General features: G+C 43.2%; 1 protein-coding gene across 1 annotated transcript; it reads left to right on the forward strand.

The window, feature by feature from the left end:
* Nucleotides 1–2,296: 2,296 nt before the first annotated feature.
* ptf1a (pancreas associated transcription factor 1a) lies at nucleotides 2,297–3,861 on the forward strand. Its single transcript, XM_015023633.1, has 2 exons — nucleotides 2,297–3,215; nucleotides 3,299–3,861. The coding sequence occupies exons 1-2, from the start codon at nucleotides 2,612–2,614 to the stop codon at nucleotides 3,496–3,498; spliced, it is 804 nt and encodes a 267-aa protein (XP_014879119.1). The 5' UTR covers nucleotides 2,297–2,611; the 3' UTR covers nucleotides 3,499–3,861.
* Nucleotides 3,862–12,000: the final 8,139 nt, after the last annotated feature.

Raw genomic sequence — 12,000 nt, forward strand, 5'->3', positions numbered from 1 at the left:
AGTTAGCTTTTACACTAACATACAGCTCTGGAAAGAATGAAGAGATCACTGGACCTCATCGTTATTCCGCCAAATATTGATTTCTGAACACTTCCTGAGTTGAACTCAGAGACAGAGTTAAACTAACTGTTTGATTCTGCTTTAGAGTTAAGCAGTGTTTAGAAACAAATACGGTTTCTGTTTCTAAATGAATATGAACTTGTTTTCTGTGCATTTCTTGAGTTCTGAAAATACTGCATGTTTTTCGTTATGTTGACCATTTCTCATTTTCTGCAAATAAATACAAATGTGTGCTTGGAATTTCGGAGACATGTTGTGAATAGTTAATAAAATAAAAGAACAATGTTCATTTTACTCAAACATAGATCTATAAAAGGTAAAATCAGAGAAACTGATCATTTTAAGTGATCTCTTAATTTTTTCCAGAGCTGTATATGATTTGGTTGGTTTTTATCAGATTTTTTTATTCTTGTAAGCTTCTTGTAATATTAGAAGGCTATAATTCCTCTTCATATTACTCTAATTTAGCGCCATTACCGTTTTTTGCCTTCTGTTCAATCTGTTTTCTGTTAGTGGGGGTGTCAGACTGATCTGGAAGTCTGGGGGAGTCCAGCCGGCTGCGCTCTGTGGAGCGGGAGGCTGCATGGGAACCAAAACACTTGTTCGCTCATGCAGGTCGCCTCCTTCTCGACAACAGTACGTGAAAGAAGCTCCGCAGAGCGCGCTGTCACGGTGCGTTAAAAACCGGCACGGTTCGAATTATCATTGGATCTGAGGCGAAAGCGCAGGGGAGGAGGGCTGAGGTATGGCGAACAAAAACTTGCTTTTAGATGAAGGAGAAATACACAAAAGCTTTCTTTTAGAGTAACTGTTAGAATTATTTACAGAACGCCACCAATAAGAACAGAGGGAGGAAACAATTACTCAAATATATCAACCTGATCCAGCTGCTGGGTAACATCTGCAGAGAGCATAGAGCAAAATACGAGGCCACCCTGCGTGTCCGCTCATTTAAGCATTTTCCTGAGGCGGCTTGTCAACAGAACAAATCTCAGTTTCACTCAGTTGATGAAGGATGCTGTAGCAGTCAGGGTGGAGCGGAACCCTCCCGACAGACGTGCAGCCCAGCTACAATAGCTTCATCATGTGGATAGCCACGCAGAGCACATTTATTCTACGACATGTTGCATTGACTGGCTAAAGAGCGCAAATGGTCTTCTTCCCACGGCCACGGCCCGTGTTGCAGCTTCCCTTTCCTCGACCTATGGATACATGCAGGCTGCGCGCACACGCAGCTTGTCTCTGCAAACCTGCCATTCTGTTTGCAGGACAAAGTGAGTCCTTTCATTGATGGCCTTATTAGATGTGTGCTCACAGATCGGGGGCAGGTTTTTTTTTTTCGCTAGGCCTATACTGTGGCGTTCTTTGATTTGTCGCGTGAGGTATCAATAGAGCGCGCGCCATGGAGCCCTCCACTGAGCCATTATTTGTCAACCAGTTCCTTTGATCAAACCAGCTCTGTCTAGCACAAGTGGCGCATCGACCACTCCACTGGTGTGTGTATTTATAACACTTACCACTAAATAAATGGCGAGGCTGAGAGCTTCTTCTACAGCCGCAGGAGGCCTGTGTCTGCTTTGCTGTTAAACATCACGTCGACATTTTTATTAATATCTTCCAAAATAATATTTACTTTATTAGTTTTCCATTCGTGTTAAACCCAAATACATCATTAGTGGACTGTTTTTTTGTTTGTTTGTTTGTTTTGTTTTTGCAGGTTCTAATTTAAAGCAACACAAAAACTTAATTAGTAAAATTTAACAATTTAACATCCCAATTCTACCTTATTATTCTTATTATTATTATTATTATTATTATTGTTATTATTATTATTATTATTATTATTATTAAAAGAAAATTACGTTTATTGGTTTATTTAGAATGCAAAAACAAGGAATTTGACTTCGGCGTCACGGTCATAGCGCACATATGTTAAATATATACTTTAAAGGAAATTTAAAGTAAAATAGAATAAACAGAAAATAAACAACAACAATAATAATTGGGTTTATTTCAGTTGTAGACCCTATATACGGTGTTTTATGTGGCTTTATTCAAAGAGGAAATGCAGCTCTTATTAAAATGAAAACACAGTAAGAAGCTGAAAGGCCGTTAAAAATGTCTCATTAAAGGAGCTGAGACTGAGAGGCTTCTTCCTTGATCGAATGAAAGCCAGAAGACTCGAGCTGCCAGCGGCCTGCAGGAAGGAGCAGCTCATTAGTGGGATCAGTTCTGTCCGAGAGCTCCGCTGCTCTGCCACCGCTCAGTTCACTTGTCCTGAAAGTAGGAGACGGTGCTTGTGTGGGAGGTAGGGGGGAGATGAGGTAGAAGGGGCGTGGTTTCTGGGAATGATCTTGAGGTGCGCCTCACGGACCAAGCTGTGATTGGCTGGCCCTCTCAGCAAGCGGCACGCGACTAGGGATGTTGCTATAAAGAATCCTCGCGTGGCCGATCTTCAAGTAAAACTTTGAACAGTGATCGTCCAGCCCAGATCAACAGGTTGGTGGAGGAGGAAAAGACGCCTTTGTTCCCGCAGCAGCAGGAGCCCAACATGGACGCTGTTCTGGATCCCTTCTCTGCGCTCGACTCTCTCTCCTCCCCTCCTTATTTTGACGATGACGACTTCTTCACGGACCAGTCCTCCAGGGACGGCCACTTGGACACCGAGGATTTTCTAGATGAAGATGTGGACTTCCTCAGCTCTCACCTCCAGGACTATTACAGCAAAGACGGCTGCGGCAGAGCGGCGCCCCACGATGGGGACTATGACCTCGGCAGCCTGTCATTCTCTTCCTCCTCCTCCACGTTTTCGTGCACCCCCGACCTGTCCCCGCAGACTGGCCGCCACGTCGGGCCGCTGATGAAGCGCCGCAGGCGGCTGCGCTCAGAGATAGAGATGCAGCAACTGCGGCAGGCGGCGAACGTCCGGGAGCGCAGAAGGATGCAGTCCATCAACGACGCCTTCGAAGGGTTGCGCTCCCACATCCCCACCCTGCCCTACGAGAAGCGGCTCTCCAAGGTGGACACGCTGCGCCTAGCCATAGGCTACATCAACTTCCTAGCTGAGCTCGTGCAATCTGATTTGCCAATCAGAAACTCGAACAGTGAGACACACGCGCAGCCAAAGAAAGTCATCATCTGCCATAGAGGAACAAGTGAGTCTGCTTATATTTCTACACCGTCAGTTGGATGGTTTTCTGATTGAGGATCCAGATGATGTTTCCGCTCTCTCCCTCAGGGTCTCCTTCTCCCAGTGACCCGGACTACGGCCTGCCCCCGCTGGCCGGCCACTCTCTGTCCTGGTTCGATGAGAAGCAGCTCCGGGAGCAGAACATCATCCGTACCGCAAAGGTGTGGACCCCAGAGGACCCCCGGAAACAACACCATACGGCCCTGACGGACATTGAAAACGAGCCTCCTTTCGGCCTGGTGGCCTGATGAGAAGCTCCGGAACCTCCTGATGCGCCTTCAGGAACCATGAAGCCATTATGTAAATGTCGAACTAGCACTGAAGTCGCAACCCCCTCAGCGCACTGTACGGCTTCCCAACCGGAATCAGTGTTACATACCTTTATCATGTTGATAATTGTGCTATTTGTAATTTCCCAGCTGGCAATCGTGTATTTATTATATTTTTTCTTACAGATGATAATATATATTTTAAATTAAATGCAGTGAGAGGAAACATGTTTTGTTTTGGTGTAAGCCGATTTGAGCACTTATTAAACAATTTGTTTTTTTACTGTGAAATATCAAAACGTTCGTCTGCTGCATATTTTTCAATAAAAACTGTAAAAATGATCAGGACAAATTTTGGACTTGGAATGTGAATTTGTTTTTGTAATTTTTTTTTTTTTTGCCTATTTTCCCACAGACTTCTCTCCAGTTTTTCAACTTTTGTTTTATAACGCTCTTATTATTTTTAGAGGTCTTGAAAAAGTGTGAACGTTTTCAAATAAACAAAATGAAGTCAAACTGAACTTCCTTACGTCATTTTTGAAATGAGCAGCTCCTCCAGCCCACATGCATGGATGATGACTGTTGGATAAAACATTCATGCGCGGCTTGGTTTTATGGAGTTGAACTGTGGCTGAAGATGGAAAAGAGGATGCAGGCAGAAAAGTCAAATTAGTAAATATGTCTATGACAGAAGTATGCAAATGAAGGGCTAATGAGCAGCCGGCCCAAACCCCCAACAGCTGAAGGTGTTAAGAGAGCAGAGGCGCAGCAGCACGGTGGGGATCCGCTGAATGCGGCTCTGTGCTGCCAGGTGCTGCCGGGACATATTTTCCCGTGGTAGTGTCCTCCTGCCCACAGTCGGCCCCGCTGCATCGACACACTGCAGCATAAATGAAGCAAACGGCTCTGAGCGTCCAGCACAAGCACAACGACGCTTCGCTGCAGAACTGCAGAGCTGAGCAGCTGAAGGCGGAGAGGGAGCGCAGCCTTCAGTGGTTTCAGGTGCGTTTGGATTCGAAATTAGATGTAATTCCTGGAATTACCCGGGTTTTTTTTTTTTTTTTTTTTTACCCTTATTTGACGTCTCTCTGTGCCTCTTCACTTCTGTGTCCCATGTTTTCACCGCCGCGCCTTGCATGAGCTCGTAATCCCACTAGGGGCCATTACAGAGTCACATGTTAGTGAGTCATTTCAGATTGACCCTTTCTTGACGCTGTGAGCGGATTCAAACTATGGCTGCATTGTTGTTGTTCGCACCTTTCCTACTTTGGACTCACAGTTTCATGCTTATCAGAGCGCCTCCACATCCTTTGGTCCGGCTGCAGTCAAGTGGAAGGGAGAAGCTGAAACAGTCCCGGCTATCATGTCGCTCTGCCTGTTACGGGCTTGGCAAGTCTTCTAAGAACAGCAGCATTTTACTACGTGACAGGTTTTATTCCCCTCAGAGCCGCTCTGGCCCAGGCTTTATGCGCCGCGCCAAGTATGCAGAGAAAGGCCCGGAACAGAGCTGAAAGGAAGGCCGCTGATTCACCGCAAAGCAGACTGCGGCATTCAGCTCTAAGATCTGCAAAGACAACAACAACAACAACAACAACAATAATAATAATAATAATAATAATAATAATAATAATAATAATAATAATAATAATAATAATAATAATTTACAGTGAAAGCAGAGTTTTATTTTTGTTTTTTTTCTAACACAACGCAGTAGATTTAGCAGATTTTCCTCTTGTTCCGCCGTTTTTCTGTCCGGAAATGTCCCTGCTCGACTGACTCTTTTTTTTTCTTTTTTTAAATTGTTCCCTCTGTTTCAGATGAACTTGGCCTGGTTGAAGCGGCGCTGTGGGACTCCGCAGTTTACGCACCAGGAAACAACACGTGAACTTTGCTTCTCACTGCTTTTCAAAGGACAATGATTGTTATGTTCACTGCCCATCACTGGGGTGATGAAAGAAACTCCACGAAGCTCCTCTGCTTTCTTTACGCTTCCAGGAGAGCGAAGTTAAACTCCTCATCTGCACCAATTCTGTTAAATCCGCTTTACGGCCGCATGTTGGCGCACCGGGGGAGACGCTGAACAAGAGACACAAATCAGCTTGATTTGCAGATCATCTCGCGACGGTGGCAGAGTCTTTGGGTTTGGGAGGGGGCTTACCTCAATACTCTTCATCTACAGCCTGGCATTAAAACTGACCAAAATCACACCTGATCAGAGCTGTCCGCCACTCTCACTGCGCTTTGGGTGGCTCACCCGTCGCTGTCCGGCCTTAAAAGTATCTTTATGGGCTTCCCCCTCATCCTGCTGCAGGCCTGTATCTCTGGGAAAGCACCTGGTAGCAGAAACTTTGTCTCTTTTCATTTCCTTGCGTCCGGGTTCCCTGGACAGCAGCTGCCTAAAAGCAAGCAAAGAGTGGCCCTTGTAGTGTATTCGAGATGGATTTGGCACCGTGTTCCGCGTCTTTAAAGTTCCATTAGCCATTGTCCACGATACAATATGGCCGCTGTAAAGCATGACGTTTTGCAATAACAAAAAACACATTTTCATTTGTGGTACAGTGGAGTGAAAGCGCAGCGCTTTCGTGGCCCAGCCAAGCCAAACGTGTCCCTGCGTTTGCTTTGTGCCCCGCAGCCAATTAACAGCGAGTTCTTTGAGCTGCGCCGCGATAAGCCAGTTTAATTTATGTCTTCTATTTTTTTCAGGACAGAAAGGAGGTGGATTTGGCAATTTTCTTGTCATCACCTGGTGCTTTCTTCACAAGAGTGTAAACTATCCTGGGTGTCTCCAGAAACATATGGCTCTCAGCACCGTGCGCCATTGTATCCTGCGTTGATCACTCATTACCATCATGTAACAAATCCTTTATTAGCTCTGTTTTGTGTCATATTTTCATCCGGTAGATTAAGCAGATGCTGCGATTGTACAATCCGAGCTGTAGGGCTACTCAAGACTGAAAAGGAGACGGGCACTCGGTTATGGGAGAGGCGAAGAGAAAAGCAACAGGCACATCTTCAGAGGAATAAAACATTTAGGAGCCATAAACAGACTTCAACCTGCTCTGTTTCAGCCTTTGTGTTGTTTGGGAATAATTAATGTTAATAGGGACAGGTTTGTATCATTTGAATGCAGGACCACAGGTGCAGAGTGACAAGATGAATAAGCAGCACTGATTTTTGCCAAAGCTCGAGGGCTCTTGTCCAGGGTCTCCAAGTTGATAGAAAATATTGTAATCTCTTTGATTCGCAGCATTACTTTCACAGAGAACAAAGCGTGGAGATGAAAAGCTTATGTTGAAGTGAAACGGCCAGTGACGGTGGCCGCTTCACACTCTGAAAGGAAAAGGGAAGGGGGCGAGTCATTGGCAATGCGCGCTCCTGGTTTTGTGCGCAAGTGCTCCATCTAACTCAAATAAAGGAGCCTTTCCAACTTTTAAAGGACCACTTTTAGCCTTTAATAAAGACTGAACGGCTGTAGCCATTAAGCATATGGTGCTAAGGCGCTGGTCTTTTGTCCCTGCAGAACCCTTGAGATCCTAACTTTCGTTCTTTATGGGAAATTGAACTTGTTGAATAATCCAGCTTAATGCACCAAAGGCAACATGTGGCACCGGGGCGCACAGACAGGTCCTCCCTTCAGGGGAACATCAAGAGGCTAATAAAGGAACCGAGTAGTGTGCGTTTAGATGGTGGTTTAATTTGTGTTAGTCCTGACGAGATCAACTTTCTTGGCTGAGGAGAATGAAACATTTGGCAAACTAAACGTGGATGATCAGCGGCTGAAAGCACCGACCAGAACTGAAGCATAAAGCGACGAGGACTCGTTTGTCTTGTTATATAGATGCTTCAGCGTAATAAACTGTGGCTCCCCCCTCCCTTTGTGTCAGTCATGTTTTATCAAAGCAGTAATAATCGGGTCACACTTTCATTGAATGTCTCATAGTTCAGAAAACCGTTCTGAACTAAGGATGCCTCCTACAACAGCGTGGCGTCTGCATTTCCCGGTGGTTCTGACTTCTCCGTGTTCATGCGTAAAACCTTCAGGCCTCTTCCGATTTTTTTTTTTTTTTGTTTCAACAGTGCACGCGCGTTGCTCCCCAGGATCTCGCGTGTCTGAAAGAAATTTGCGGAATTCAGAAATAAGACCGCATGTAGCGGCGCGTCCAGATTCTTATAGAAGCTGGACGATTCTATAGGAAGCGCTATGCTTTGATAGCGGAGCAGTAGAGGCTCCGCTATCAAAGCATTCTGGGATTTATTTAGCGGACTTCTAGCTGTTTTCCGCTCTTTCATATTTCAGTAGAATGCTTCTTTCTCGGGTGCATTTTAGGCTGTTATCGTTGCGTTTCAGCAGTTCCAGCATGCAGATGTCCATGTGTGGTGTGGATGTGTGTGACGGAGCCAGTTGGCCGGCTCTGGCCTCTGAAAACCCTCCTGGTGGACTGAACACGCCGGGCTGACCTCTGCGCCGGAGGACGGGGATGCGCTTTTCAACGAATTAGGCAGAAAGACGTCTCGCTATGATCTTTGTTTCGCTGAAAGCCGGCTGGATATGGAAGGCATTATGCACAGCTTTTGGGTGCCCCATCATAAAATATTATAGTCTTTTCACATAAGAGGCTCATTTGAAAGCGGAATGAAGCAGACTGGACAGATTTCAGAAAGCCGTAAATTCAGAAAGGAAGCCATTTATCTGCAGGTGGGAACTTATATCTGACTGAGGATTTGAATGTTCTTAGAAAAAATCTTCCACATTTTGACAAATGATTGAATTTCTGTCTCTGACTCTATAAATCCCCGAATAACTCAACAAAAAAGTGATGAATTGCTAATATGCAAATTGTAGTCACGGCCGTTTGGACGTGTGCTTCCCCATCCATCTCCCACATTCTGCGATGCTGATTCCCGTCGCGCGCAAGCGGACTCTCAACCCGTTCAGACCGGGGGGGCTTTTGTTTGCCCCCTGCACCCCACAACCTCCACCCCCATCGCCTGCGCTGTCAGTTGCCAGGATTCAGAGGTGTAAAAGCATGCATCATTTTTCACCAGCTCTCCGTTCTGATATCGACAAAGGCCTGCGCTCTGGAGCAGCCTCTCCGCTTGTTCCCTGGCTTGAACTTCACTGATATCCAACTGCTCCCTTTTCCTCGCCTGAACGCAGCGCAGCGGGGATGGATTTGCAAGACAAATGCAGCTGTGTGTGAGAGAGAAAGTCAAGTGGCACAAAAAGACCATTTCAGTCAGGCGATGGGATGGAGAAAGTTAGTATTATGTGGGCGTCAAATCAATCAAAAACAAAAGACCACATGCAGAAGATCTGCTTCTGGATTTAGACTTGGGGTTGAAATAGAAGCATAACTCCACTGAAACTGGGCAGACTGGGAGAACTGGGATGGCAGAGAATCCTGCAATGTGTGAGCAGTAAGTAAACAAATAGACATAATCAAATTGCAGACAGCTGAACCTGACCAGCTGAATTATCTGTTTATTCATATAGCCTGCATCTGCTTGTGTCTCTATCTTGCATAGTAATATATAAATTAGAATATACTTGATGAGTCTCGTTCGTCAGATTAAAAGAATCTTTTGAAAATGACAACCGTTAAGCATTAATTAAACAAACTTTTCATTAAGCCCAAATTGTTATTTAATTTTTTTTAATTGGTTGATACTATATTTTAATCAATTAATTGTAAAGTGGAAAAGGACCAAAATTAACAGGCTTTCAAAATGAAGTCCTTGTGTAATTAATCTATGTTATGTGTTACACTTTGTAATAAAGTTTCAAAAATAAATGGGGTTTTATAATAATCTAATTTATTGAATGAGTCTATATTATATAAACTTAAATTAAACTCTGGCAATTCTGATTATATTAAGCATCAGTACTGAAATGTTTGTAAGACTAAATCAAGTCAGATTTTTGATATTCTCGTGTTCTCACTAAAACCAGCATCAGTTGTAAAATCTTTCCACTGGCTCTGTATAGCTCAGAGAATAGACGTTAAAATACTTTTGTTAGTTTATAAATCACTGAACAGCTTAGCACCACAATACATTAGATCTGTTGTATCAACCTTCCAGACCTCTTAGGTCTTCTGGTTCTGGTCCAGACACGGAGAAGCAGAATTCAGCTTCTATGCACCACAAATCTGGAACAAACTTCCAGAAAACTGCAAAACAGCTGGAACAATGAGTGCCTTTAAATCTAGACTAAAACCCCACCTGTTTAAAGTTGTTTTTGATTCATAGTAGCTGGAACACTAAACCACATACGTAATGTTGATGATTTTGATACTTGCACTTGACAAAATCTTATATTTAATGCTTGTTTCATATTTGGTGACTGTATAATGTTTCTATGATGTAAAGCACTTTGAAATGCCTTATTGCTGAAAATGTGCTATACAAATAAACTTGACTTGATAGAAACAGGACTTTCTAAATGACCGTCAGAGCATTTTGAACTCTGTCCTGATGACAGTGACTGCTGCTTACAGGAATAACTCACACTGACTCAGAAGTAGTCAGATTGTCAGGAAGCCCTCCACAACCTGTCAATGGAAATATTACTGCACAGTGAGCTTCTGGTTTTCTGCTGTGGAGTGAATGCCAGTGAAGGGAGCAAAGTGTAGGAAGCCCTCCTGACTGTTTTCAACACACTGTAAAAGATTCCCAAAGTTGTTTTTATGAAGAATTTGTTAAAACAGCTTGAAGGACACAAGTGAAATAAAATTCAACTTTATCTTTATGTGTTTTTACAGTGTTCATCTGCTGAAATCAAGATTGCTGCGGAGCTGCAAAGGCATTTTTACCAGAATATATTTTGCTGCAGTGAGCTTCCAGGTAGACTCCAGATGAGCTACAACCAAGATTCTAATATAAATATGAATTTATATTCATTTATATTGTTATTGTCACCCACTGATTGTATGTCTTCATTTCTTGTTGGTTGCAGCAAGAAATTGAAAAGTTGTTGATCTTAAATGCAGAAAAGCCCATATTTATGATTGAAAAACATTCCAAAAATTACAAATTATTGAACTGCACACCTTGTTCCAAGATGTTTTCCCTTATTACCTGTTGTCTTTGTCAGCTAATAGATTCCAGTGAATCTATTAAAGCAACATTATTCATTGTTGCTTTTAGAACATCAAATGACTAATAGATGAGCATGAACTTGTAGATTATTGGCTATGCTGAAACATTCGCAATATGGAGTTTCATTTTTTTTTTTCATTTTTTAGCTGAAGTAATTACTTAGCTTGTCTTGTAAAAGTGCTAATAGAGACAAGAGGAAAAGGGTTTTGTGGAGAAGAGAATCCACAAGTTAGTGCAGCTTTTTCAAAGACAACATATTGTGCCTAAAATCAGTGTCTTGTTTCATTAAGTTAGTGGTTGTAGCTGATGTAATTTGCTGTGGAAGAGGGCAGCTTGCCCTGCCAGTAGAGGAGTCATATCCAATCACAGAGCAGCTAATTGACAGTCTCATGTGGGGAGAACAGCTAATTGATTATAGGCCTGTCCTGTTCTGAAGCACCAGGGGACCAATGGCAGTGGACTCTGGGAAGGTTTGGATCTGCACACACTAATTATACAGACTTTGGGTATTTTTCTCTGTTTTCAGGAGTAAAGAGAGACAGTTTTTACTATCTTGTAGGGAAGATGTATTCTCTTCTGTACAACTTTTATATGCTAATAACGGTGCATGTGAATAAATTAGAATATTATAAAAAATATATATTTTTTTGAATTCCAAAGTCAAACTCATATTACACAGGTTCATTATATAGAGTGATATGTTTAAAGTGTTTATTTCTGTTGTTGCTGATCCTAGCTTACGCTTAATGAAAATCCAAAATTTTGTCAGAAAATTTAAATATTACAGCAGATCATTAAAATGTGTTTAATTTAAAGTGAGTGTCTTCTGAAAAGTGTGTTGATGTGCTGTGCAGTGCATGCAGCCAGTCTTTGGTCAGAACCCTTTTGCACGAGTTACTGCATCCATGCAGCGAGGCATGGAGGAGGTGAGCCTGCGGTTCGGCTGAGGAGTTCAGGTAACTCATGTTGCTTTGTTATCATCTTCAGCTCATCTGCATAGTTGAATCTACTGTCTGTTTTCATAACAGTCTATAGTTTCTCTATGCGGGCTTGTTTTCTGGCCTATCTAGCACAGTGCTCATTAAAGCAGGTATTGGTACTGTTAGCACTGTGGGCCGGTACCAAGTTCTGCTGGAAAATGAAATAATCGCTGTAAAGCTTGTTAGCAGAAGGAAGAATGAAGTGCTGACTTAATGAAGTCCAGTGAAGCAACACCAGCAGATGATGCAGCTCCTCATTTGAACAAACTTCACACTTCACCTTGGAGCTTGTGTCCCCCTCCAGTCTTTCTCTGGACCTTGATATGAAATGTGTTTTGACATTCATCTGAAAGAAGACTTTAGACCAGTGTTTTTCAACCACTGTTCCGCGGCACACTAGTGT

This window comes from Poecilia latipinna, unplaced genomic scaffold, assembly GCF_001443285.1.
Source record: "Poecilia latipinna isolate Pla-1442-1.1 unplaced genomic scaffold, P_latipinna-1.0 Scaffold3367, whole genome shotgun sequence".
In the NCBI taxonomy this organism is placed as follows: Eukaryota; Metazoa; Chordata; class Actinopteri; order Cyprinodontiformes; family Poeciliidae; genus Poecilia; species Poecilia latipinna.

Bases quoted from the DNA above. Each gene is read 5' to 3' on its own strand.
- ptf1a (XM_015023633.1), top strand. From the start codon at position 2,612: ATGGACGCTGTTCTGGATCCCTTCTCTGCGCTCGACTCTCTCTCCTCC. The intron at 3,216-3,298 runs GTGAGTCTGCTT...TCTCTCCCTCAG, and splicing joins CATCTGCCATAGAGGAACAA to GGTCTCCTTCTCCCAGTGAC.